The sequence below is a fragment of the Amyelois transitella genome, chromosome 14, assembly GCF_032362555.1.
Source record: "Amyelois transitella isolate CPQ chromosome 14, ilAmyTran1.1, whole genome shotgun sequence".
Lineage (NCBI taxonomy): Eukaryota > Metazoa > Arthropoda > Insecta > Lepidoptera > Pyralidae > Amyelois > Amyelois transitella.
Window position 1 is genome coordinate 9,761,603 of NC_083517.1, and position 27,017 is coordinate 9,788,619.

Consider the following 27,017-nt stretch of genomic DNA (forward strand, 5'->3'; position numbering starts at 1 on the left):
AATAGGTCTCGCTTGATTGAGGCTGCCATCCAAATATTTAATTAACTCAATTTGTGAACGTAACTTTACTAGTTATTATGATTTTTATTTATCACGTTAAACCCGAAAATGTAAATTCCAATTAAAAAAAACTTAATATTATGAATATTAACGTGTAAAGTTAGTACCAATGTTGTAAATAAAAGACAATTTTTAATTACTACTCCTGTTTCAATTTACAACTTGTGATATTTTAACTCGAAAATCAACAGGTATAGTTTATGGTATGGTTTAACCTTATAATTTCCACTTAAAATATATTCATTGCCTAATCCTATACTATTAAACAAGCAATATTTGCAATAACGATTTCGTTGAAACTATAAATATACATACGAGGGTAAAAAATCGATTTTATTTACATAATTACCTAGTAGGTACTGCAAGTTTGAAACAGTTAAAAAAATCAGTTATTTTCGATTTTCACTCTCATGGTCTTTCTGACTTCCACCAAGCACTGCTCCACAGTTTAACCAGGTACTTCATCAATAAAATGCCCAATTGTAACGAAAACTTAATATTGCTCTGGAATTTGGATACATCTATTCCTCTTGTTCCTGCCAAGTACTTATTTCCTTTCTCCCTTCGTTTGTAGAAAGTTACCAAAACTAAAACCACACAAAATTTCTAGAATATATTGCAGCTTTGTTTGTTTGTTTGTAAATACTTATTGTAAATAACAAATGAGGGATTTAATCGTCCCTCGTTCTTTCTTTTTCAAACTTAAACCAATATCTGTTATTATTATAACCTGTGATTATAACTCCTTTTTGACTCAAAAATAATTGTATTTATATTTTACTTGGCGTATCTGAGGTCACACATAGAAAATAATTAACGTAATAATTGCTATAAAGGAAAGAAAGAAAATTGCAAAATTTAACGTAAATATTGCCTCTTTTTGTACCCCTACGAAATGAGGTGAGATGATAATCTTGGTGATAGTTCAAAATGAATCGGGCCAGGATTTTGTTGTCTGTTGAAATAACCAAAAAATATTTCTTTGCTGATCCTCCGAAAACAGCATAATGTTATCATTGCATTGATTCAGTCACCTTTTCATATTTGAATACAATGCTTATTAACTTTTCTTCGATTACGTGAATGATCAGTTTAAAAATTCGCATCACGCAGCGAATAATCATAAAGCAATGGAAATACACGTTAATAAAGTTAATGGAAATGTTTACATAAACATAGCGATAATAAAATATAGACAACAATAACAACAGTCAACTTCAGCTCGTAGATCGTGTAGGTATCTTACCAAACTTAAATTTTGCCTTATACCACAATTTCAAAATTATCATTAAAAAATTGCAAATTAATTTTCACAACGCGTTTAGTGTTTTAAGTTTTTCAAAAAGATGTATTCAAAGTAAAATACCACGCTTGCCAAATTTCAAATAGGTAATATTACAAACTTTTTAGTTTCCCGCTTTCATTTAACTGATGGTGCTGCCACCTAGCATACTAGTGTATAACCAATTGCCGCTAAGTGCATTATTTATTGAATTTTCTCCTTGTTGGATGGTATGATGTAATAAAAGGTGATTGTGGACTTATCAATATTAAATTAAAAGCAAAATTACATATTGATATCACCATCATAAGTAGTAATATTAACAAATAATTTTACCTATTTCACCCACATGCTAGTCATAGCTTGGTGATGGCGGACAATTTCGACCAATCAGAGCGAGGCGTACAGAAGCCCGCGCCATCTTCGTTTTCAAACTGATCTCGCCGCTCACTCGTCAGTCAGTCGTGCGTCGGATTCAGAGAATCAAACAACTGTACATTTCTAGTAATAAAAGCCAAAAAATCAGAACAATCATGAGCACCAATGAAAATAACAGTGAAGTGGCCGTTGACAAGGTCGGGGACGAGAAGGCGGACGCGAAAAGTGATCTAAAAGGAGCGAAAAGAGCAGCAGAGGTATGTGCACATGTCAGACAAATGTATTCATTTAAATAGCTCGCCATTTTATTGAACGCTATTTATTAGGCCATATCACGATAATAAACATATTCAGATTCGTGTTAGGCTTAATAGTCCACGTGGTGTTTAGGGTTTCGCGACTCCAACCTTCGGGTCCTACCGGCATATTTTTGGACGTCATATTCGGTGAGATTATGCATTATACCGTGAATGAGGTAATCGATGAGTCAATACCATGATGTTACATGGTGTCTTGATGACTTGCTAAGCGTGTACTATGTATCAAAAAGTAGCATCGTTATTCTGTAGCATTGTTTACCCGATTTCGATACAGAGGCATGACCTTGGCGGAAAAAAAACATGGCGCGAGAACGTACGCTGTCTACATTTATAGTTATTATTGTAAAAAGCTTGTATGTAGACTGCACAATGCCATGTGTAGTTTGTGTACATTATTGATTTATTGGTTATCAAAGGTTATTTCAGACTTTTCACAGTCAATATGCTCATGGCAGCGTGACGCTAGACTTGTAACATGGCCGGCAAATGTCAGTGTTTGTCCTAGCTTGTCAGAGTCGCCGCGTAAATGTTTGGTTATGTTAAGTACTTGTTATCATATTATCAAGGCAACGAATTAGTCTACAAAATTCTAGTCTGCGACGACTTTTGCCGTGATTGAATATTGAAACGTTTTATTTTATTTCGGTAGCTTACTCTAAAAACTAGTCAATGACCCGGCATTATTTGCATGTAGGTGTTTGTGTGTAATCTGGGTTTCCTTTGTTCTACGGCGTGGTACTTTTTTAAAGCATTCGACAATAAAATTGATCTCGAAATTTGTGAACTTATAAAATTGAGCGGGAATTTAATAAAACTTTGCGTTAAATCTTGCGTCTCTTTCACACGCATAGTTAGTAACCTAAATATCATAAAATGAACACGAGGACGCATGGTACCTTGTGGTCATTCAAAATTCATTTTGGAAATTCGGTCTTGCAACGTGATTAGTAGTACGTTGCTAATGAAATGATGCGTCTAGAACTTTTATTATGACGTTAGGGCGACTATCGTCTAATGGCCCTCGTGTACTAGTCTGATGTCTGTGAATGGTTATGTATGCGCCGTGACCGCGTTTCGTAAACTTTTGCTACGGCAAATTAGGCCGTATGCCGAAAGCCCCGCGCTATCCGTTGTTCCCCCACAACTGACCCACGCTTCTTTATCGTTACGAATCTTTGTCACCTGCGTCTCATTATCTTGTATATAAACTTGTCTTATTCTGTAGAAAGTTCCTAGGTTATAATGCTTTATGCATCGTTTGGATTATGGCCAATTATTGGTAATGAACTTGAAATCACAATGCAATAATATTGTTAACGTTAATAAATGTTTGTTACATTGGTTTTAGGAAAAAACGACAGATGCGAAAAAGGCGCGAAAGGAAGAAAATGGCGGCGGCGGGGAAGATGAGCCACATAGTGACGAAGAAGATTTAGAAGGAGAGGGAGAAGGTGAAGAAGATGACGATGAGGACGTGGAGGGCGAAGAAGGCGACGAAGATGATGAGGAAATAGGAGAGGGAGAGGACGATCTCGAAGGCGATGGTTAGTTTATTTTTAAAATATTTAAGCCCATTAACAAATGTAGGATGAGCGAAAGCAATGAAAAGTTAAATTCAGACTAAAAAGTAATCAGCCATATGCATGGTATTAATATTTCATATGTCAATTATTATATCAATGGAAAGATCCTTTTAACTTTAGGAAATTTAACTGTTACTTGCATTATTATTATTGGTTGTAAAACTACTACATCTTATCGTACTTGCTCTACTCGATTAAGATACGCGATATATTCTTATCTCATGTTATCTTATCAGATTTATGAAATTTGTCTCTTTGTTGCAGACGAGGAAGTAGAAGAAGAAATATTAGACGAAGAAGATGATGAGGAAGACGCGTAATACGTCTTGTGCCTCTGTAAGGACAATGTCACAGTGAAGTGTTGTGCTCGTGACGGCCCGGACTAGCGGCCTCGCGTCGCCTCAACTGCAGCAGCCCCAACCCTCGACACAATCACAGCAGTTGGGAACACGCGAGGCCGACCACGCTCCCACCTAAAACGGGTGCAGTTTTATTTAAATGACAAATGTAATTAATTAAGTCTAATCCAATGCAGATTTTCAATTTTTTACAATGTTTAAGTTTGGTACCGAAGCCGTATCTTTATTTTTGCTCGCGTTGACGAGTTTGTAATTAAGAATTAGTAGAATGCTGTTGAATTTTTTCATAAAATGTACAAATCTGTTTTCGGAAGTAAACTTATTCTAAGTGAAACCCGCTCTGTATTCTAGGTTTACCTACATATATGAATCTGTCTAATGGTAAAGTTGTGATATTTTTCTATGCAATAGTTCTATCCGTTTGTAATAAAATAGAAATAAGCCTGTGTGGCAGAACTAATGTAGTAATAAGCGATTAAGTCACAAAGCTCAATTCTTCATTTTCTTGTTGTTGATGAGAGTTTGTGTGTACATATTTAGCGTAAGTGAAGCCTGTGATTTTTATGATCAGATGTAACATAGTGTGGTTGTTTCATTCGACATAATATACATTTCAGAAAATTCACCCCACACTTCGTCTTGTGTGTTCTGTATGGCCAATTCCTTGTGCGACTTTAACGCCCCTAGGCCGTGAGATAGTGATATTGGATGAATGAATTTTAATAAATTAAGAGATTTACGATGTATGATGCTCGCTCAGGTGCTTTCGAGCTGCACAAGGAATTGTTATCCAGCAGTTGCAACGCTTTGACGAATCGAGTCACTTAAATATTTTGATAGACAAACATCACAATTTTGCCATTATCTCGCACTTCGCGCGCCAGCCACCCGCTCTGACCGACCGATAAAGAGTGCGGCGGGCGCCGTGATAGTGAATATACAAAACCGGCCTGTAATCTATGTCCATAATTGTTAATTAGGATAGTCCTCAGTTCGGTATTCCAGTGTTTCACGATTCGAAATAAGAGATTCCTAGGTTAAAGTGATTTAGTATTTAGGATGTACGTCATTTTTTATGAGGACGCGATAGGGCCGCGGGCGCGGGGAGGCGATGCGCGTCATCCCCCCTCCGCGCGACGCAGCCGGCGTGGCCTCGTTCGATTTGCCGCGCGGCGTGGCTCCCTCCCCGCGTGCCCAAGCTACCGGCCGGCCCTGTACCAAGGCACGCCAACGCGTTCCCTCGTGTGGAAAATTACCCGGACGAGCATACATTGCCGGTCGGCAGTGTGCAGGTTGAGCGGCAATGTATGCGCGCGCCCTGCGCGGCTGGCGTCCGGCAACCTAGACGCCGCTAGTAACAAGAGTGTTTTTGATACCAACTTGTCGAAACTGTTTTCACTCCGATCAGTCTTTCGCGGGTGCCGGCGGGACGAAACGCCTACGATTCGACCGTACGTTGTTCAACACCACATTCCTGGCCCCCGCGGGAGACCACGAGATGTTTTTAGGAAAGCATTTAGTTAGAGGATTGTTCCATTGGCGATCGTAAACCAAAGGGAATGTACGATTAGATAAAATTGACATGAAATCAATAAAATTAACTTATGAGTAAATCCTATCGTCCCGCCTTTTCATTTTGTGGTAAGAAAGTATGAGCTGACGCATATTGTGTACTATGTACGACTTATGTGAATACCTTAGTACGATTTTATTTATTTGTGATGTTGAACACTATTGATTTTCTACAATGGACGAAATGTAAATACAACCGATTTTAAGTAAAAACGTTATTTTGTTTTCACGCCTATTTATTTGTCCCAGGGTGATCCTAAAACGAGAACTTTCTATTCACATGAATCAGAGCGATACCTAGTAGGTACCTTATAATTTTACGAAGATAGCGTTATAAAAATAAATATGGCGCAGTTGAATGTGGCGCAATTTATGCGGCGTCGTCCACAACGGGGAAAATTGCATCGTACCTACCTATCTAATACATTATTATTTAAGAGATTATGAAAAAGAATACATTGAAGCTACCCATTGGTACCTTAGGTTTCAAACGCTCTATTGAGTAAATTTAGTTTAAAATATAAACATTCAGTGAGACGACTTGTAGGTCTTCGAACTTTTTATCACGTGGATAAACTTTTAAGGAAAAGCGGCTTTTCGCCCTCTAATAAAAAGCGGTACCTACTTCCTCGTGGTCATACGTACTAGTTAGTCATACCGGTATGTATGACTACTATACGAGAATATATTTCCCGTAGTCATACTAACGTATTTTTGACCCTCTTGTAAGTCCCACGTGAGATTTGGTTCGAAGCGGGGTGTCTCGCTTCGTGAATTCAGTTATGGTTACTGGTCTCAAAAGATAAGTAAAATTAAGACCTCACTGCTAAATTAAAAAGAAAGAATAAAGTGTAAGTTTGCCTTCCCGAAATTGAGCCACCAACAGTTTAAGGCTAGCAAGCATGACTTATAATATGCTTATCTTTCTAGACTAACTGATAAAGAAAGGTCCTACTTATTTCATCATAAGCCAGATCGTATTGGGCTCGCAAATTTTGGTTTAGTACCCTTGGAACTTTTCACCCTTATATTTTCGACGCGACGCAACGCGGATGTGGGGTGTTGAGAATTCATGGGGGCAGACGCCCTGCTTCTATCCCTTTCTACCAGCTATTATTAAAAGATGCTATGAAGTTGACGGTTACCACGTGGCTGCGAAATTAATGGTATAACTACGTAGATCATGAATGGTATGTTTATGATCAAGTAGGTACAAGACTTATACCAACGCAATAAATGTAACGGTAAAAGAAGGCATGTGTGCATGCAACCTAAGTAGCGTGAGATCGTGTGAACTTTCTTATTTTAATACTAGCGCCATCTAGTTGAAAATATTCCTAAGTTCGTAAGCACGTTGCCGCGGCGTCCTACTTTATTTGATAATGATTTTGGTTAGGGCTTTTCGTCATAGGTGGCGTTGATAGTCACTATCGTAAACATATTTTTTTTTACCAATGAGCAAGGTATTAAGTTTGAAAACTTTGAAAAACCCAGTGAAAAGATGGTGAAAAGTTCACACCAAGGAGGTACGTATCTACCTAGGTAAATCCTAGTAACTTTTTGATAGGATATAAATAGTAAGTACCTACCTAGGTTAATCGTAGCGATCACAATGTAGGTATATCTATTTTTTAAGTAAAACTCTTAATTAAGTTAATTATTAACCCAGATACCTCTAAAGGTAATTATGAAAAAGATAAACGACTCACCTTATGTTGTTTTTGGAGCGATGACCTTTGAGTCTTTGTAACCTTAAAATAATTAGATTATAACTTTGGTTTATTTTTAAAGTTCTCGATAAATACCTACCTAAAGAATTTCACATTTCAACCTTCACTTTATAACATTCGAATTTCAAACAAACAACTTTTTCTGTTAATTCCAAACACAGTTATTTTTTTATTATTAAGCACAAATTGGTACCCACCTATTTGGTTAAAACGTTAACGTTAACTTAGAAAATACCCGATTTTTTAACTTACACTGCAAAATTAAAATCTTTATAGGTAGGTACTGATGAAAAGTTTTAAATGTTTAGTTTTTCAATCACATATTTCTTTCTCTCTTCTTTACTTGTTGGTTGAGCCGTTTGTGTTGTGTGTGACAAATTTTGTACACAAACTGTGTACAAAATTTGTCAAACGTCATAATTTTTTCAGACAATCGGGAGAAAGCAACATACTTCCGGTATTAGGTTTAAGCCGGATATCTTATTATATTATTTACTCAAATTTAATCTTTTCATTTCCGGTAGTTCAGTATTAATTAACATTATGTAGGTACCTACATTAAATTTTAGAGCACTGTATTATACTGTATTATAGCGCCAAAACTATAAATACCTACTTACCTACTTAAAAATTCGACGCGATAACAATCAGCAGCAAACAATGCAGTATTTTTTATTGATGTCTAACAAGGCGACTAAGGAATAACTAAGTAAAATACATAAAATTAACTAGGTACTTTTAATAAGCTATTATAACTTTTTTTATAAAAAAAGGACAATAATAAAAGATTCGCAAATTTATTATTCTCGAAGCGAGAACTCTGAAATTGAACTCCTGTCATGGTCAAAAGGTGCATCCTAGGTAGGTTAGGTAAGGGACTGTCTGATTTTATTTACGAGTAGAAAGAAACTTATGTATTTCTTTGTTCTTACAAATGCGACATGATAAGTTTGTCCGATAAATGCACAGATATAATAGATAAATGTTCGGTCAAATAAATCTAAACCTGAAATTTTTACTACCTACTTGTTTAAGTACTTTTTAGTAAGGTACTTAAACACTTATGTTTCAATATTGATACATATTTTTTGCTGAAAAATTCATTTATAAATTAATTCTTAGTCATGAGAAAAATAAAATGGAATAAGATATTATTTAGTCGTAATTACCATATATTTTGTGTTATTTGATTAAAACAACATATCAAGATTGTTTTTTATGTTTAAAATGTTCTGTGTCCATATAATAAAAAAATGTTTGTATTATTATAATCATTACTTCTGTCACTCAGGAGCTGGTATTACTATATTAAATAAGGACATAGTAGACCTACTTAATCTAGTAGTTTCTCCCAGAAAACATGCTGTTCCCGTGGGATTGGCGATACAAGAAGGATGCCGCGTACTAAAGTAGGTATGTAAGCTTGCAATGACCGAAGTCAGTCATAATAATTTGTACTGGCTTTGGCTGGAGTTGGTTTAACAAAACAATCACATCACATCATTCATTTCATACAATAACAATTTAGTGCGTCTTGATCGTCGAGGGGAAGCGCACGTCGCTTTTATATATGATTCGACAACAACAAAAGATCGCGCTTAAATAAATCGTAATAATAATCGACCCAAAACTTTTACTGATATACCTATACAATAACAATTAAAGTGTGTTATTTTCAACATAATGTGATCATTTAATATGTATTTGAAGTGAATCCGTATATTGAACTCAAAGAACTTCACTTTTACCGACGTTCGTTATTACAGTATCCCGGAGTGAATAAGGATTTTTGTAACGTGAGTTGGTGAGTGAGTGAGATTGGCATTTAGGTAGATTGCCTAACATTTAATTTGGATTCAAAATAGGTAAGAATTGATTTTATTTAACTATTACCTACTATACAACCTAAAGCATCATTTATTGACGAAGCTGACTTTTATAATTGTTTAAAAAAATAAAGAAAAAATAGTAGATGCGTGTTTGAAATTTATATTTGTTGCTTATTTGACTTCCTAATTATTTCGTTGCAGTACATCCTGTCAATATCAATATTCACTAATGATTTGCTAATGTTGTTTTATTTCCGGTTATTTCTATTTTATTATACTTAATATGAGTGTTCAATCAATTTAAATTATAAAAAATGGCTTTTGTTTCCTTTTGTACAATAAATACTTTATTGGTAGTTAACACGAAGAAATTCTTTAAAAATGGCGCCTATTTTCGATTCGAATAGACCGATCTTTGAATTGAAAATACGCGCCATTTTTAATTCCCTATCATATGAACCAACGTATGAAAGGGAATTCTTAGTTGATTGTTTGATAGATTTACTATAAACAGAATAGGTAATTACATCTTTTAGAAAACATGCTTAAGCACACACGGCAGCTGCTTTTCTTCCTGTTCAGATTGCAAAAGTCACACAAATTCTGCAAATTTCATTGAGCTGTGTAAAATAGCAATTTGTTTCTATCCCTAAATCTTATTATACAGGTGTATGTGGTGTCCAAAAATTCATGGGTATAGGTGTACACCCATGAATTTTTGGATTTTCTTTACCTTAGGTACCTATATTTACTCAACCCCAGGCGTCAATGATACAAAAAATGCGTCTGCCTATGTCGCCTACATTCAATTATTGAACCATCTTCATCATAGGTATTAACTATATGCATTCCCTGCCCGCTCACCTTAAAAATAATAAACCTATCTTCAGACTGATAAGAAAACCGGTGTCGGATATCTTTTGTCTGTTGACGCACATTCCATATTCTAGTCTATAAAATATAACTACCTAATACACTCTGAATTTGTCGTGTATGAATCATAAAACTGTTTTGATCCAATTGACGCTCGTACGACGCCGCAGTTAAACCATAACAAAGACTGATGATCATGAATGTTTTGTCACTGATTTTGTCAAGCGGAGTTTAGAAAAAAATCGGTAGTGAATAGGTAGGTCGGGAGCTCTCTCAAATTTTTACTTTGGTGGTAAGTCATAGCGATAATTTTCCACGCTACTATCATACATACATAGATGAGAGCAATTGGGATTTTCTTGATTTTTATGCCTTTCTTCACGACTAAGTACCTACGTAGGTAGTTGTTTATCGTAGGCAGCTTCTATTTTTCAGGATGAGATCGTTTTTTGTATTCTTATACTTATACCTATTTGTGGGAAAATTTTATGTGTGGGATTATTTTAGGAAACAGCTATAAAATATAACAGTACAGCACCTGCTATACTATCCTAGAATTTGAGACATACCGGATGAGAAGTAGCAATTTTTCATTAAAAAAAAAATTCTACGCAGCGTCCGTAGAGTAGGTACAATTTTTCAACATACTCGTACGTGCCAGTAGGTTCGCCAAACTTTATATAGCCGGTCAGACCAGCTAGTTTCGGCGGACATTTGGGTAGACAGCCTACATTATTTGAGGATTATGTCTCAATATTAATAGGTACGATAAAAAATTCTATCATCGAGCCAAAAAGCTGAACGTGGCCTGTCAGTCTTTTCAGGGACTGTTGGCTCTGTCTAGCCCGCAAGGGATATAGACGTGACTATATGTATGTACGATAAAAAAATTGAATTTTTTTAAAATCTCGTCGCCTGAGCTCGCCACCTCGAAGAAAAAAGCCTAACAAAAGCCGGGCAGTCCGGACACCGGTTTCTTTTGATTGGTCCGTCCATGTCCGGCTTAATCCGGGCGCCTGGCAACGCTATGTGGTAACACATAGGTTGGGATATAAAAAAAATTATACATACATAAAATCACGTCTCTTTCCCGGAGGGGTAGGCAGAGACTACCTCTTTCCACTTGCCACGATCTCTGCATATTTCCTTCGCTTCATCCACATTCATAACTCTCTTCATGCAAGCTCGGCGGTTTCGGGTACTTTTGACCTGACCCTTTACCAGGAAATCCTTAATTTGAACAGATAAGATAAAAAAATTATATTGACTAAATATATCTACAGTTATCCATATGATTTTGCCGAGCAGTCCAAACAGGGTCGCCCCCTTCATTTCTACAAGGCAAGCCGGTAGGCGAAGGATAATTCGTCGGAATACTGACTTCATAATTAACACATTCAAACCCGCGGTCAAGTTAATTTGTCCTACATACATTTTGTACAAAGTTATGAGATGATAAATGAACTGTATGTCTTTTATTTACTACTTAGGTAAATATACAAACGTAAATTTACGGTAAATTTTAAATTTAACCTTGATCTAAACGCGTCCTGGTGAAAGGTCAGGTCCAGAGTATCCTAATCCGATAAAAGATAAAATGTAATTGACCTTAATAGTAATGAATATGATATAATATAAATTGCATTTCCCTACAAATTCAATTTTTAAAAAATCTCATGACTTTTTATTTATCGATTTTTTATCAAAACTGAAACATTAAGTACTTATCTAAATATAATTATTTGATGTGACTTGTAAATATTGTGTAAATATCACATAAGAAGACCTTATTTGCCACCTGACTGCGTAAGAAAAGAAGAAAATATGAACTTATTTATTAAAAACTTAAAACTACTTTTGACCGATAAATGCTATTATACACTGGACGAGTTGTTAAACGATAGAAATATTGACATTTAAATTATTTTTCATTATTATATACATATACTTTTATCAATTAAATACATGTTATAAATTATATTCATTTTAAATTACTTATTAATGTTCTCTCCAAATATAATACGACATTTTTATTTTATTTTTATATTTAACCTAATAGTCGACATAAACCTGCCCGCCGTTCCATATTATTTTATAATTGCGATGCCCAACAGGGTTCATATTGTACCTATTTATAAGCAGCAAACTAATTGTAATTTAGCTGATATACTTTATGATATGCAATAAAGAATTTGAAATTGTCAATAATAGTGTCAGTATGAATCATAGCAAACATCACGTTTTATGCTTTGTTATCCTACTTTTAACTAAAAATAGACATTATTTTGGAAATACATGCACAATCACAAATACTTATAAAAAGATAAATATCCAAAATCTAAGCGAATAAGAAAAAGTTTATTTCCTATCATGATCTGGCCGTGGTTCTACTTCAGCTTTATGTACTTTTGCAATATAACATAAAAATCTGTTCAATGGTTTATAAGTGAAGAGGTAAGAAACTAACAGGAAAAAGTTGAAGGAACAATGGCGGAAAGCGGACCTCGGGTCCGGAAGGAAGCATTGTGGCGGATGGTGCAACACGAAAAAATTTAGAAGAGAAAGTCTCTAATTTTTGCGTGTTATTACTTACATACATACATATAAGCACGTCTATATCCCTTGCGGGGTAGACAGAGCCAACAGTCTTGTAAAGACTGATAGGTCACGTTCAGCTATTTGGCTTTAAGATAGAATTGAAATTCAAATAGTGACAGGTTGCTAGCTCATCGCCTAAAAAAGAATCCCAAGTATGTAAGCCTATCCCTTAGTCGCCTACTACGACATCCATGGGAAAGAGATGGAGTGGTCCCATTATTTTTGTATTGGCACTACTTGTTATTACTTACAGTAATAAAATATGGATTACTAGAGGCCGCCCGCGACTTCGTCCGCATGGAAACCCTATCAATTCCGCGGGACCCCGTGATAAAAAGTAGCCTATATGTTATTCTGGGTCTTCAGCTACCTACATACCAAATTTCATCGTAATAGGTCAGTAGTTTTTGCGTAAAAGACTAACAAACATCCATACTGACATCCTGACATACAAACTTTCGCATTTATAAAATTAGTATTAGATTATGTTCAATAATTTATACAAGTTTAATAAGGAAGTAAATGCAGTAAGTACTAATGTTGCACAGATGCCCGCAGTGCGTTTCACAATGACTGCACTTTCATCATTGCAAGTTTCCACGGCTTGGTACTGTAATGCACTTCTGTTGGAAGCCTTGGTTTGTTCAGCCTCTTATATAGGTACTAATATTATAAAACTCAAGAGTTTGTATGTTTGAACGCGCTAATCTCAGGAACTACTGGTTCGAATTTAAAAATTTCTTTTTGCGTTGAATAGGCCATTTATCGAGGAAGGCTTTTGGCTATAAAACATCACGCTGCAACTATAAGGAGCGAAAAAATAATGAAGTATGTAAAAAAAAACGGGGAAAATTATTGACCTCGTGTATTACTGTGTTGCGTTGCTATTGTATCAATTTTCATTGATTTCAGTGAGGTCACATTTTTGCATGCTAGCTATCGGTAGGATTGCCTTGTTCTCATTTGCTAAAAATTAAGAAATAAATTTCCGAATATATCGAAACTGTACCATATAGTCTATCTATATTTTTTTACGATCTGGAGAAAAAATCTGCGGAGAAACCATTTAAAGAAAAATGTGTACTTAGTAAATTGGTTTATTGGGATATGATACTCGTATGTCTCTACAGAGTTTGGCAAAATTTTATCGAATTCCATTTACAAAACCGTGCAAAAGATAGGTACTTCCCTGCCTACTGTTGTATACGCCGGACCCCTCCACCGCCGCCGGACTGTGAAAGTGCGGAACAATCGCCTTGAACTTGACATCGAGGCCATTCGTTGATCCATTATGACTTCACTATCTAGTACACTAATCAAAACAATGAAAATAACCGTTTACAAAGGATGATATTTGTAAATAATACAGATATTAAACGCGCACGTAACATACCTTTTTTATCTGACAAATTTTAACGGAGACAATATGGGCTTAAGTTATCTTCTACGTGGAATCCAATGATTACAATAACCTCACTGTTGGCTCTGTCTACCCCGCATATGATATAGACGTGATTATATGTAAGTACCTATGTATGTATCCTAAAAATAAGTTTTTACTGAATATCCTTATATAAAATATATTGTCTACTTCCTGATATTTGTCCATGTCTTAAAATAACTTTTAACATTTGATCTGTGGTCAGCAAACGATCATTGATTGTAGACAAGCCAAATATTGACTTCTAATACGTGCGTCTTGTTCTAAGTATGTATTTCTAAGTGCCACATATTAGAGGAAAATTGCATAGTAACAAAAGTTTAGTTTCTGGTAGACGAGAAAATGCTACTTACTACTACTGCCTTCCTGTACTTTTTAACCTCCTGCAAAAAAGGTGGTTCTCAATTTATGCGTGTATGTTTGCCCGTGGTTATCTCGCGTTTCGCTGAACTGGTTTTGATGTGGTTTTCAGGAAAGTATTTGTTACACTAAGGAGAAGGTTTTAGAAATTTTACTAACAATGTACTTACTGTACTGTTTGGCTTGATGATTGAATTGAGATTCAAATAGTGTCAGGTTGCTAGCCCGTCGCTTAAAAGAAGAATCTTAAATTTATAAGCCTATCCCTTGGTCGTCTTTTACGACACCCATGGGAAAGAGATGGAGTGGTCCTATTCTTTTTGTATATTTATTTAAATATTATATTTAATCCCAGATGTGAAGACAATGATATTTTAATTCAATTTTCCTCATTTTTAATTCACCAATTAATTCAAACAAACAAAAGATGGTCATGTTACCGAGTTCCTCTATCAACTTCCTAACTGTACCTTCCCTGGTGTCTTCAGAGGTCACAGACCATGTGACTCAGGTCTCTCGGACGCGGAAGGTCTGTCAATGACGCGCGTGTTTTGAATCCTTATGAATCTTGCGCAGTTCAATCAGTTTATATACCTATGTAGTTCATTATCGAGGCTTTGACATAAGTCTTTTGAGAGAGAAATAACAATAATCAATTCAGATTTATATTGACAGTACCCCGGGTGTGCCGTGTGGTTTTCGTTACTTTAGAAATAGGACTAAACTATATAATGATAATTAATTACTCCTTTTTTACGCTCTTAAATATTAATTTCATCTTTTATGTATATAAAATTCACGTGTCACAATGTTCGTTCCCGTAGGTACTCCTCCGAAACGGCTTGACCGATTCTAATGAAATTTTGTGAGCATATTGAGTAGATCTGAGAATCGGCCGACATCTATTTTATCATAACCCTTAGTGATAAGGGTTGTCCATTGTCATTTAACTAGAAATTACTTAAAAAATATTTATATGACAAAAGAACGTTTGCCAGCACAGCTAGTACATACATACATACATATATAGTCACGTCCATATCCCTTACGGGCTAGACAAAGCCAATAGTCCCGAAAAGACTGAATGGCCGCGTTCAGCTGCTTGCTGCTTTATGATGGAATTGAGATCCAAAAAGTGAAAGGTCGCTAGCCCATCGCCTAAAAAAAAAGAATCGCAATTTTATAAGCCTATCCCTATATCAGCACAGCTAGTAATTATATAATATCATTATTGTTCAGTTTCAGGCCATGTTGTGGTGTTGGTGCGTGCTGGTATGCGTAAGCGCAGCGTCAGCATTGCGTGTCGGCGTGGGCATCGCAGACGTCACCGGCCCACCGGCAGAGATCGGATTTGTAAGTACAGATGCACTCGGAACGCACTTTATAGCATTACTAGCGACCCGCCCCGGCTTCGCACGGGTGCAAAATTATAAATGTTATTATACATAAAAACCTTCCTCTTGAATCACTCTACCTGTTACAAAAAACCGCATCAAAATCCGTTGCGTAATTTTAAAGATTTAAGCATACAGACAAACAGACTAAAATAGCGACTTTGTTTTATACTATGTAGTGATATTCCACTAGCTGGGCCCCGTGGGAAATACAGGGTAAAAAGTACTTATTATGTAACTATTTCAGGTTATATCAAACCCCTTGTAACCAGATTTTATGAAAATCCGTCCAGTAGATTTCAATTACTTCTGTCACTTGCCATCTGTGCATTGAACCTACCTATCAGTCGCCATTACCTTTTACATAAAGAAACAATCTAAAAAAAATACCAGCATTATTGTAAGAAGGTCACACTAACAACCCTTTTACCACATGACCTTGGAATTACAAAACATACGTTCCGCGACGGAGTCGGTGTTTCGCAAACTAAACATGATCGTGGTGTTATTGCATTGTTTGTAATCTTACAACGGACAAAGACTCAATTTGATTGGGGAGTAATTGACTCACGTACATACATACATACATATATAGTCACGTCTTTATCCCTCGCTTGGTAGACAGAGCCAACAATCTTGAAAAGACTGATACCTAGGCCACGTTCGGCTTAATGATAGAATTGAGATTCAAATAGTGAAACTTGCCAGCATATCGTCTAAAAAACGAATCCCAAGTTTAAAAGCCTATCCCATAGTAGCCTATTACAACATCCATGGGAAAGAGATGGAGTGGTCCTATTATTTTTTGTATTGGTGCCGGGAACCACACAGCACTAGATAAACGTTGACCATAATGGTGAAATTTGCTCTATAGAGAGCATACTAGTATAGTAAATCTAAGAGAGGGAAGGTCCATGGGAAACAGATGGAGTGGTCCTATTATTTTCTGCTTTGTGTGCCGGGAACCGCACGGCTTCACTCAGACAAGTGACTCAGTGATCTGAACAGTGAACTCTAATATTTCTACTTTGTTTATCAAATCAAGCTTTGTACGATAAAGGTAATCTTGATAAGTTGTAAGTCTTCATTGTGACAAAAATGATTCATTATATTGATAAAGGTAGCTGTCTACCGCGCCTTCGTCCAACTTGAATCTGTATTTTTAACTTATCAAGTTATTTCATACAAGCTTTCACCCCTATTTTAGTATTTTAGGTGTTGTTTTTATGGAAAAAAATGTACCCTATGTAAGAACGCGGTTTTTAACATTGACATACATACACACGTACGTCTATACCCCTTGCAGGGTAGACAGAGCCAACAGTCTTGAAACACGTTCAGCTTTTTTGTATAGCTGTGTGTGCTTTTAGTATAGTTATAAACTTGGGATTCCCGTTTTTACTGTCACACTATTTGAATCTCATTCCATCATAAAGCCATACAGCTGAACGCGGCCTTTCAGTTTTTTCAACACTGTTAGCTTTATCTACTGAAAAAAAAACAGAATTCAAAATGGTTGCAAATTAAACACTTGAAATTGCACTTGATCAAGGTTGTTTTGTTTTTCTGAGAAACATTATCGTAATTAGATACAACAGGCGAATGAACTGTAATGGACATTAAGTGATGACTAATTAATTTAGCGCTATCTGACTCTTTGATCAGTTGTAGGTACTTAATTGAGATCATAAAGATAGGAAGATTTTAATGCGTTTAAAAATTTCCTTGGTAATGTTGTTCTGTCTCATGTTAAGATTTATATGTATATAAGTACTTACTAGTGGCCGCCCGCGACTTCGTCCGCATGGAAGCCCTATCAATCCAGCGGGAACTCCGGGATAGCCTTTATGTTATTCTGGGTCTTCAGCTACTACATACCAAATTTCATCGTAATCGGTTCAGTTGTTTTTGCGTGAAAGAGTAACAAACATCCATACTAACATACAAATTTTCGCATTTATAATAATAGTAGGATGTATATTGTATTATTTTATTTAAGTAGGTACATTTTTATTTTATTTAAATATGTTTATTTTGCTGTGTTCTTTTCTTTAAGTGTTTTTACCATTCTACCTAGCTGTAGCTACTGTCCCTTAACTTGATATGTTTCTTTGAGTTACCTGGTTGACTGGAAGAAATCCCTCATAGGGATAAGTCCGCTATTGTGCATTGTTATTTTTTTAATGTTTTTTTATGTAAGCTTAAAATTTGTTATGTACAATAAAGTATTTACGAACTATTTTTTTTGGACTTTGAGAACATAGTTTGCCTGAAGGGCATTTACTATTACAGCGGGATAGTTTTAGGCGAGATTTAACGCTCCTCCAACAGCTTTTTCGGCAAAAGCGTCATACTTATAGCTGAACGTGGTCTTTCAGTCTTTTTGGAACTGTTGGCTCTGTCTAATCATTACGTCTTTGTCTGTCACGGATAAGACAGTGGTGGAAGTCATTGGGGGAGGCATATGTACAGAAATGGACGTCCTACGTCTGTTATGATGATGATTAGACAGTAACATGTTTGTATGTATGTAAAACATTTAAATGAATACTTTATCATTTTAAAGAGATTTTTTTATTAGTAATAAGTAACGATAATAATCATCACAAATAGAGTATATTACAATTTTATTCCCTTTTTTATACGTACATACATTATAATCACGTCTATACCTATCCCTTGCGGGGTAGACAGAGCCATTATTGAAAAGACTGATTCAGCTGTTTGGCTTGAATAGAATTGAGATTCAAATAGTGACAGGTTGCTAGCCCATCGTCTAAAAGAAGTTTTTGTGCTATAATAAGATATTCCTATTTTCAATTTCAATAAATTACATTAAATAATTATAGGTTGACTGGAAGAGATTGCATTAGCGATAATTCCGCCTTTGTACCATCTCTGTCTGTTTTGTGCTGTTTTGTATGGTTTACTCTTATGGTGCAATAAACAGTTTTATCTACCTACTATCTATCTATATTTCATTGCGTGCATCTGAGTCACAAGTACGATTTTAAACTCAGTCAGGTAAAAATGGAAAAAGTCCATACCTAGATTAACCCAGGCTTCGCGTTCTTATCTAAAAAATGTCAACGCTTAAGATTGACAAAAAAATAAAAAATTTTTGTTTGTTTGTAAACTTTTTATTGCACATAAAAAGAAACATAACAAATTATAAAACAGTCTTCGGATTTAGAAAAATATGTACTTGGATTAAGTTTGTTTTTTTTTAAAGATTTGGTACATAACACGGCCACTCACAGCCTTACGAGTATCTTTCTTTCTAAAAGGAGGAGGTATCTACAATTAATACAGACAATAACGCTATAAGACCTTCCGATAAAGGTATTGTTATGAACCCCCAGACACACCCATTGTGTTAGTCGTAAGATATCCTTGACCGGAAGATGTTAAACCAGTTTTTTTTTAAATAATTAAGTAGATACGTGTCGCAGGCAGATGCGTTATTTTTATAAGCCCAAGGCTATGTGGTGAAGGATTATAACCTCATTGAATTAATTTTAATAGACACTATGACATAAACGAGTCTCGTCTAATATAACAGTAGGTATGATTTCTGGCTATGATTACCCGTAGGGATAAAGACGTGATCATAGACACTGACTGATTTAGGTACTAACGCCAACCCCAAAACGCTGGGTATAGAGATTTGAAATAGAGAAATCCTATGTAGTCTAGTGGTTCAATAGCTTTTTTTTTCAATTTCACGTTCGTACATTTATAAATAATTAATTAAATGCGCACGTAAAGTACTTACCTTTATTTTATCACGGACGTTTCGAATCGAGCTACTGTCGTCCATGTCCAGTGACTGATGATTCGAAACGTCCGACATAATATAAAGGTACGTTATTTGCGCGTTTAATACCTGTAGGTATTATTTATAAATAGTATAAAAAAGATCTCTCGAAAATCTGTGGCTTTCTTGAATGACCCTTTTTTATCGTTGTCAGCAAATAAATTTACCTGCGTACGGGGAGCCGGGAGATTAAAAAAATTCGATATTTTTCTGGAAGAACACCGAAACTTCTCGAGCGACAGTTATATTCATAGATATAATCACGTCTCTCTATCGTATCCCTTGCGGGGAAGAAAGAGCCGCATAGTCTTGCAAAGACTGATAGGCCACGTTCAGCTGTATGGCTTAATTATATAATAATTGAGATTCATTAAGTGACAGGTTGCTAGCCTGTCGCTTAAAACAAAAATCCCAAGTTTATAAGGCCATTCCTTAGCAGTTCTGTAGTAACGACATGAAAGCAAATTGAAATAAAATCCAAATATAATACGACTTTTTTATTATTGTCACATTCATCATACATAATAGCCGACACAAAACTGCCCGCCGCGCCGTGACATTATTTTAAAATTGCGATGCCTAACCGGGTTCATATTGTACCTATTTATAAGCAGTTCTACTACAATTCAACTGATTAGATACTTTATGAAATTATGATATGCAATAAATATTTTGAATTGAATTGAAAAACAAATATTTTTAAGGGTTTGGAACAACAGTTGTTTTATGATACTATATATTAACAAAGATGCAATATTGCCTAAGATGTAAGTAACTTAGTTGTCGTGTATTTGACAAACAGGCTTAGTTACTAAGTTATGTTTTCGTAACAGTCACATGTTTTTGAGGTCAAACAAACCATTGTTTTTAATGCGGGTCATTTAGGGTTAAGACTTGCAGTGTAAATATTACTTAATTATTTGCAGAATTGCACAGGCATCTTATGTTTATTTATTACTTCGATTTTGTATAAGTACATCTCCGTTGTAGTCAGGTAACATTGGGTCTAGTTTCTTACCGACCTTTGATACAAAAAGTTATGAAAAAAAATGTACCTATTATGCTTTTTACAAAGTTCTACTCAAACGTTTTTAGACCTACATTTGTGATGATTTTTTATAGAGTCAAAATATTGATATCATGTTTTAAGATTAGTAGTTTACTAACATAAGTCCCCTTGAATGACATATTTTTTTTTTAAACAATCGATGCAGTGAATCATCTACACGACGCATTATAAAAGTCTCAATGAGCTAATGTAGTCTTCGTCTTATGAAAAGTATCTTATCAGTACCATTGTACAGTGCTTTATGCATACTATATCAATGTGGACGGGGTAGACAATTACAATAAATACCTAAACTGTTTCAGTCTTACCTACTTAGTTACAAAAAACTTCAAGGTTTTTATATCTATACTAATTTCTTTTCAAAGCTGAAAAGTTTGTTTGTTTGAACGCATTAATCTCAGGAACTACTGGTTCAAATTGAAAAATTATTTTTGTGTTGAATAGTCCATTTATCGAGGAAGGCTTTAGGCTATAGGTATAATATCACGCTGCAATTATTAGGAGCGAAGAAATACTGGAAAATGTGAAAAAATCGGGGGAAATTATTCATCCTCGAGGGTTTCAATGGTGGCTAAAATAACTATTTCACGCGGACGAAGTCGCGGGCACTGCTAGTTATTTATAACGGTCTTTAGACGGCCTCTGTGGCACAGCGATAGTGACCTTGTCTGTGACACCAGAAGTCCCGGGTTCGAATCCCGGCCAGGGCATGATGAGAAACAAACTTTTTCTGATAGACCTGATCTAAGATGTTTATCTATTTATGTATTTATTATAAAATATAGTAACTATCGTTGTGTTACTTAATCCGAGGCTAACTTAATCTGTGTTATTTGTTCAGCATGTATTTATTTTACTACTTAAAACGAACACTTGGATAAGTCATTCGACATCTGAGGTAAAGACCTAAGATTTTTTCTTTAATTTTCAGATGGGCTACGCGAATTTCGAACAAACCGGTCACGGCATCCATTTGAGACAGTTCTCCCGCGCTTTCGTTCTAGAAGATGGTAGAAACAGCAGCCAGAGGATCGTGTTTGTGTCAGTCGATGCCGCTATGATGGGCCAGGGGGTGAGGAGAGAGGTAAATAAATACATATGTGATAAATAAATAAATAAAAATACTTACTACAGAATGCGAGCTTAACAGCAGTAGCTCAATAGAGGGATCTCCTTAATTATTATAGGCCTAGCCGTAATTGGGTCCAATAGATATTTAAAACATGTCTTTGTCAGAGTTACTCAAAATGGAGAAATAAACCATCCACGTTAAGACCGACATCCGCGCGGACGGAGTCGCGGGGGAAAGCTAGTAATAAATATATACGGGACAAATTACACAGATTGAGTTAGCCTAGCAGTAAGTTCGACACTTGTGTTACGAGATACTAACTCAACGATACTATATATTATAATAAATACTTATATAGATAAACATCCAAGAAACAGGCCAATCAGAGAAAGTTCGTTTCTCATCATGCACTGGCCGGGATTCGAACCTGCCAGAAAGAAAAGAAAACTGCCTACCCCGCAAGGGAAATAGCTTTGTTTTACATATAATATACATACATAAATAAAATAAAGCCTTTTTCCCGGAAGGGTAGGCAGAGTCTATATCCATATTCCACTTGCCACGATCTCTGCATACTTCCTTCGCTTCATCTACATTCATAACTCTCATGCAAGCTCGGCGGCGGCGGCCATTTTGTTTTGTTTATAAAAATTGATTCTCCGATTGTAGGTCATCAAGAGACTGAAGAAGCGTTACGGAGACATGTACACTGAGAACAACGTGATCATCAGCGGCACTCACACCCACTCCACGCCCGGGGGGTTCCTGATGGATTTCCTATTCGATCTGCCTATCCTGGGTTTCGTCAAGGAGACATATGTGGCCTACATTATTGGCATTTACAAGGTAATTGCAACAATTAATGTTTATTTCCTTTTTCACAGAAATATACCTACGTACATACATATAGTCACGTCTTTATTCCTTACGGGGCAGACAGAGGCGACAGTCTTGGAAAAACTGATAGGCCACGTTCAGCTGTTCGGCTTAATGATAGAATTTAAATCCAAAAAGTGACAGATTACTAGCTCATCGACTTAAAAAAAAGAATGACAAGTTTATAAGCATATCTCTTAGTCGCCTTTTAGGACATCCGTGAGAACGAGATGAAGTGATCCTATTCTTTTTTTTATTGGTGCCGGAATTCACACGGCACTATGTAACTATACATAACATAACATATAATCACGTCTATATCCCCCGCGGGGTAGACAGAGCCAACAGTCATCAAAATACTGAAAGGCCACGTTCAGCTGTAGGTATGGCTGTATGATGGAATTGAGAATCAAATATTGACAGGTTGGAATCGATCGATGGAATAAATCGCTTTGGAAGCGTAAGTAGTTATAATTAGATTTAAGTAATGTGACGTCAATAAGGTGATACCTTGTATCCGATACATACATACATACATAAAATCACGCCTCTTTCCCGGAGGGGTAGGCAGAGACTACCTCTTTCCACTTGCCACGATCTCTGCATACTTCCTTCGCACTTATATCTCACTTCCTTCATACTTGTATCCGATTTTGAAAATAAATGTATTCTGTTCTATATTCTGTTGCGTTTTTAGTTATGCTGGTATTACATTGTTTCAGAGCATAGTGATGGCGCATACGAAGCTTACACCAGCTCGTATGGAGTATGGCGAGGCTGAATTGCTGGGTGCCAACATCAACAGGTCTCCCACTTCATATCTCAGGAACCCACCGGAGGAACGAGCCAAGTGTGTTATTTAAATTATTTATTACATACATACATACATATGGTCACGTCTATATCCCTTGCGGGGTAGACAGAGCCACCAGTCTTAAAAAGACTGAATGGCCACGTTCAGCTATTTGGCTTAATGATAGAATTGAGATTCAAATAGTGACAGGTTGCTAGCCCATCGCCTAATAAAGAATCCCAAGTTTGTAAGCCTATCCCTAAGTCGTCGCCTTTTACGACATCCATGGGAAAGATATGGAGTGGTCATATTCTTTTTTGTATTGATGCCTATGTATGTATGTATGTATGTATGTATGTACATAAAAACTAAAGCTATAGTTTACAAACAAACAAATAGACACATCTTTCCACTTATCACTGTTTTTTTTTTATTTTGTCTATACTTTCAGAGACTAATTAAGAACATTTGAATCTATCACCTCAACGATCCCTTTGTTATTCCGAATCATCTGTCTGTGTCACCGGAGGTCTCGGGTTCGAATCCCGGCCAGGGCATCATGAGTAACGAACTTTCTCTGATTGGCCTGGGTCTTGGATGTTTATCTATCTCGTAACACAAGTTCCGAACTTACTTCGAGGCTAACTCAATCTGTGTAATTAGTCCCGTATATATTTATATTATATATATATATATATTATTATATGATTAATGATGGGTCATCCTAATTTGATATTTTATGTATGTATATGTATTTATAGTGTATATTATGTATTTTGTATGTATTTACGCATTTTTTTTTGTAATGTATGTATTTTGTCAGTATGCCTGTGCACGTTATCGCACCACCAAGTTTTTCAGTTTGGTCAGCTGGTTGATTGGTAGAGAATGCCAAACTGCATTAAGTCCGCCTTTTGTACATTTTGTTTTTTTGTGCAATAAAGTTTAAATAAATAAATGAAAATATTAATTATATTACAATTTTTTTCAGATACCAATACGACGTGGACAAAACCTTAGCCCAAGTCCGTTTCCTCACGGCTTCCGACGACGTCCTGGGCGTGATCAACTGGTTCGCAGTGCACCCCACCAGCATGAACAACACCAACAGACTCATCTCCTCAGATAACGTGGGCTACGCCTCAATTCTGATGGAGAAGGCGTTGAACGGGAATAACACTCATCCTGGGAAGGTAAATAAGTAAAAAAAATAATAATCCTACTACTATTATAAAGGCGAAAGTTTGTATGGATGTATGGATGTTTGTTACTCTTTCACGCAAAAACTACTGAACCGATTACCATGAAATTTGGTATGTAGGTAGCTGAAGACCCAGAATAACACATAGGCTACTTTTTATCCCAGAGTTCCCGCGGGATTGATAGGGTTTCCATGCGGACGAAGTCGCGGGCGGCCTCTAGTTATTTAAATAAAGGAATAAAGGAATGACGTTTTTTTATAATGTAGACAATTTGCATTCGTCCGCGTTTTATATTTGTTAATTGACGTCCGGTGAAAATGCTGCAGTGTAGTTTGTTCCGCCGCTTCTTCTACACGTGCGCTTTGGAAGCGGTAGTAAATATAATTAGATTTAAGTGATGTGACGTCAATAAATTGATACCTTGTATCCAATTTTGAAAATTTATCTATTCTGTTCTATTCTAATACATTACTGAATTATCTTATTTCTAGGGTAGCGTCGTCTGCGCATTCGCTTCAACAAATCTTGGCGATGTCTCACCCAACATCAAGGGCCCACGATGCGAATTCTCTGGGAAGGTAACTACCTTAACTATATACCTTCTTAAGTAACGTATAAGTAAGAATCTCCTGCTCGTTCTATCGCGCGAAAATCTATCGCTGTCCCGTTTCACATCATGATAAAAAGCGAAACAGCGATAGTTTTTCGCGCGATAAAAACGGAGTCGCGCGTGCCATGCTACAGGGGTTGTTGAGAGGTTATAAAAAAAAATTAAAACGTAGGTATTCTGATAACTACGCGCGAAACGTTTCGTTTTTTTAACACTCTTGGCTTCGACACATACATACATACATACACGTCACGTCTATATCCCTTACAGGGTAGACAGAGCCAACAGTCTTGAAAAGACTGAATGGCCACGTTCAGCAATTTGGCTTAATGATAGAATTTAAATAGTGACAGGTTGCTAACCCATCGCTTTAAATAGGAATCCCAAGTTTATAAGCCTATCCCTTTTACGACTTCCATGGGAAAGAGATGGAGTGGTTCTATTCTTTTTTGTATTGGTGCCGGGAACCACACGGCACATGGCACGGCACCAATAAAAAAAAAGAATAGGACCACTCCATCTCGTTCCCATGGATTTCGTAAAAGGCGACTAAGGGATAGGCTTATAAACTTGGGATTCTTTTTTTAGGCGATGGGCTAGCAACCCGTCACTATTTGAATCTCAATTCTATCATTAAGCCAAACAGCTGAACGTGGCCTATCAGTCTTTTCAAGGCTGTTGACTCTGTCTACCCCGTAAGGGATAAAAACGCGATCATATGTATGTATCCATATTGGCCAAGCTAAATATCCATATTTATTTATAGGTCTGTGACCAGGAGAGCTTATTATGCGAGCTGCCAAAAGAACGGTGTTTCGCGTCGGGCCCGGGACGCGACATGTTCCAAAGTACTAAGATAATTGCCACCAAACTGTTTGAAACTGCTATGGTATGTTTTTTTCTCATATGATGAGAATATAACGTTACTTATGTGTATAAAATTATGTTAATAGTTAGTACTAGCTGTTGCCCGCGACTTCGTCCGCGTAAATTTCGAGTTGAATCTTAATCATACAGTGAGATACAGACGAACGGACAAAAAATGTAAAAAAAAAATTCTCTATCCGTTTCAGTCAAAATAATAAATGTACAGACAAAATATTTTTACCGTTTTATTATATGTAGTATTTTGACTTTTAGTTTTCTACACTATAATAATAATAAAAATATACTGGGACAGAACAATCATTACCGATAAGACTATTCACCACAATAGACCTGATATTACCTTTTTTGATAAAAATAGCAAAACCGTTTACCTTATCGACATAGCCGTTCCAAATACCCATAACCTCACATCCACACACACTGAGAAACTAACAAAATATAGAGATCTAGCTATCGAATTAAAAACACAATGGCGTGTAGACAGCGTAAAAACTATCCCAATAATTATTTCAGCGTTTCTGGCGTTGTACCTACGACTCTCCGTAATAGTTTAGAAAGCCTACAAATTCACCCTCTTACTTATATTCTCCTACAGAAAGCTGCAATCCTTAATACCTGCAGAATAGTCAGAAAATTCCTTTCTCTTGACTAAAATTTTATTTTGGAAAAAAATAGGGTTCCGTAATATATTTGGATTTTTCGGACACAAACTGAAAAAAATCAACCAAAAAGTTAATTATTTTGCGTACGCTGCCTAAACTACAAAAGATAGAACCATAAAATGTTTTAATTAATTGTAGATCTTATAAATATCTACAAAAAAGTCCGCGACACACTATACCTATCTATGTCGAGTGAGGCACAACAACCACATTTTCATTTAAAAATCCTTATCAAAATAAATAATTTCA

General features: G+C 36.1%; 3 protein-coding genes across 5 annotated transcripts in view; 2 read left to right on the forward strand and 1 right to left on the reverse strand.

Annotated features, from left to right (window-relative positions):
* Positions 1 to 27,017, reverse strand: part of LOC106132326 (STE20-related kinase adapter protein alpha) — a 204,459-nt gene that overhangs the window by 120,985 nt on the left and 56,457 nt on the right. The gene's annotated exons all lie outside the window — the stretch shown is intronic.
* Positions 1,773 to 5,779, forward strand: LOC106132458 (acidic leucine-rich nuclear phosphoprotein 32 family member B). 2 transcript variants are annotated; one of them, XM_013331886.2, is made up of 3 exons: positions 1,773 to 1,977; positions 3,389 to 3,584; positions 3,888 to 5,779. In XM_013331886.2, the coding sequence occupies exons 1-3, from the start codon at positions 1,876 to 1,878 to the stop codon at positions 3,941 to 3,943; spliced, it is 354 nt and encodes a 117-aa protein (XP_013187340.1). In that variant the 5' UTR covers positions 1,773 to 1,875; the 3' UTR covers positions 3,944 to 5,779. The 2 variants fall into 2 exon arrangements, with proteins under 2 accessions (XP_013187340.1, XP_013187341.1); XM_013331887.2 differs by lacking the exon at positions 1,773 to 1,977 and adding an exon at positions 2,593 to 2,730.
* Positions 8,786 to 27,017, forward strand: part of LOC106132453 (neutral ceramidase) — a 29,156-nt gene continuing 10,924 nt past the window's right edge. For both annotated transcript variants that reach the window (XM_060947711.1, XM_060947712.1), the window contains exons 1-8: positions 8,786 to 9,149; positions 15,625 to 15,738; positions 21,597 to 21,749; positions 22,407 to 22,583; positions 23,336 to 23,463; positions 24,398 to 24,599; positions 25,100 to 25,186; positions 25,985 to 26,107. In XM_060947711.1, coding sequence (XP_060803694.1) covers positions 15,634 to 15,738; positions 21,597 to 21,749; positions 22,407 to 22,583; positions 23,336 to 23,463; positions 24,398 to 24,599; positions 25,100 to 25,186; positions 25,985 to 26,107 — 975 coding nt within the window. In that variant the 5' untranslated portion in view covers positions 8,786 to 9,149; positions 15,625 to 15,633. The remainder of the gene's footprint in view (positions 9,150 to 15,624; positions 15,739 to 21,596; positions 21,750 to 22,406; positions 22,584 to 23,335; positions 23,464 to 24,397; positions 24,600 to 25,099; positions 25,187 to 25,984; positions 26,108 to 27,017) is intronic.

Bases quoted from the DNA above. Each gene is read 5' to 3' on its own strand.
- LOC106132458 (XM_013331886.2), top strand. From the start codon at position 1,876: ATGAGCACCAATGAAAATAACAGTGAAGTGGCCGTTGACAAGGTCGGG. The intron at 1,978-3,388 runs GTATGTGCACAT...CATTGGTTTTAG, and splicing joins GAGCGAAAAGAGCAGCAGAG to GAAAAAACGACAGATGCGAA. The intron at 3,585-3,887 runs GTTAGTTTATTT...TCTTTGTTGCAG, and splicing joins GGACGATCTCGAAGGCGATG to ACGAGGAAGTAGAAGAAGAA.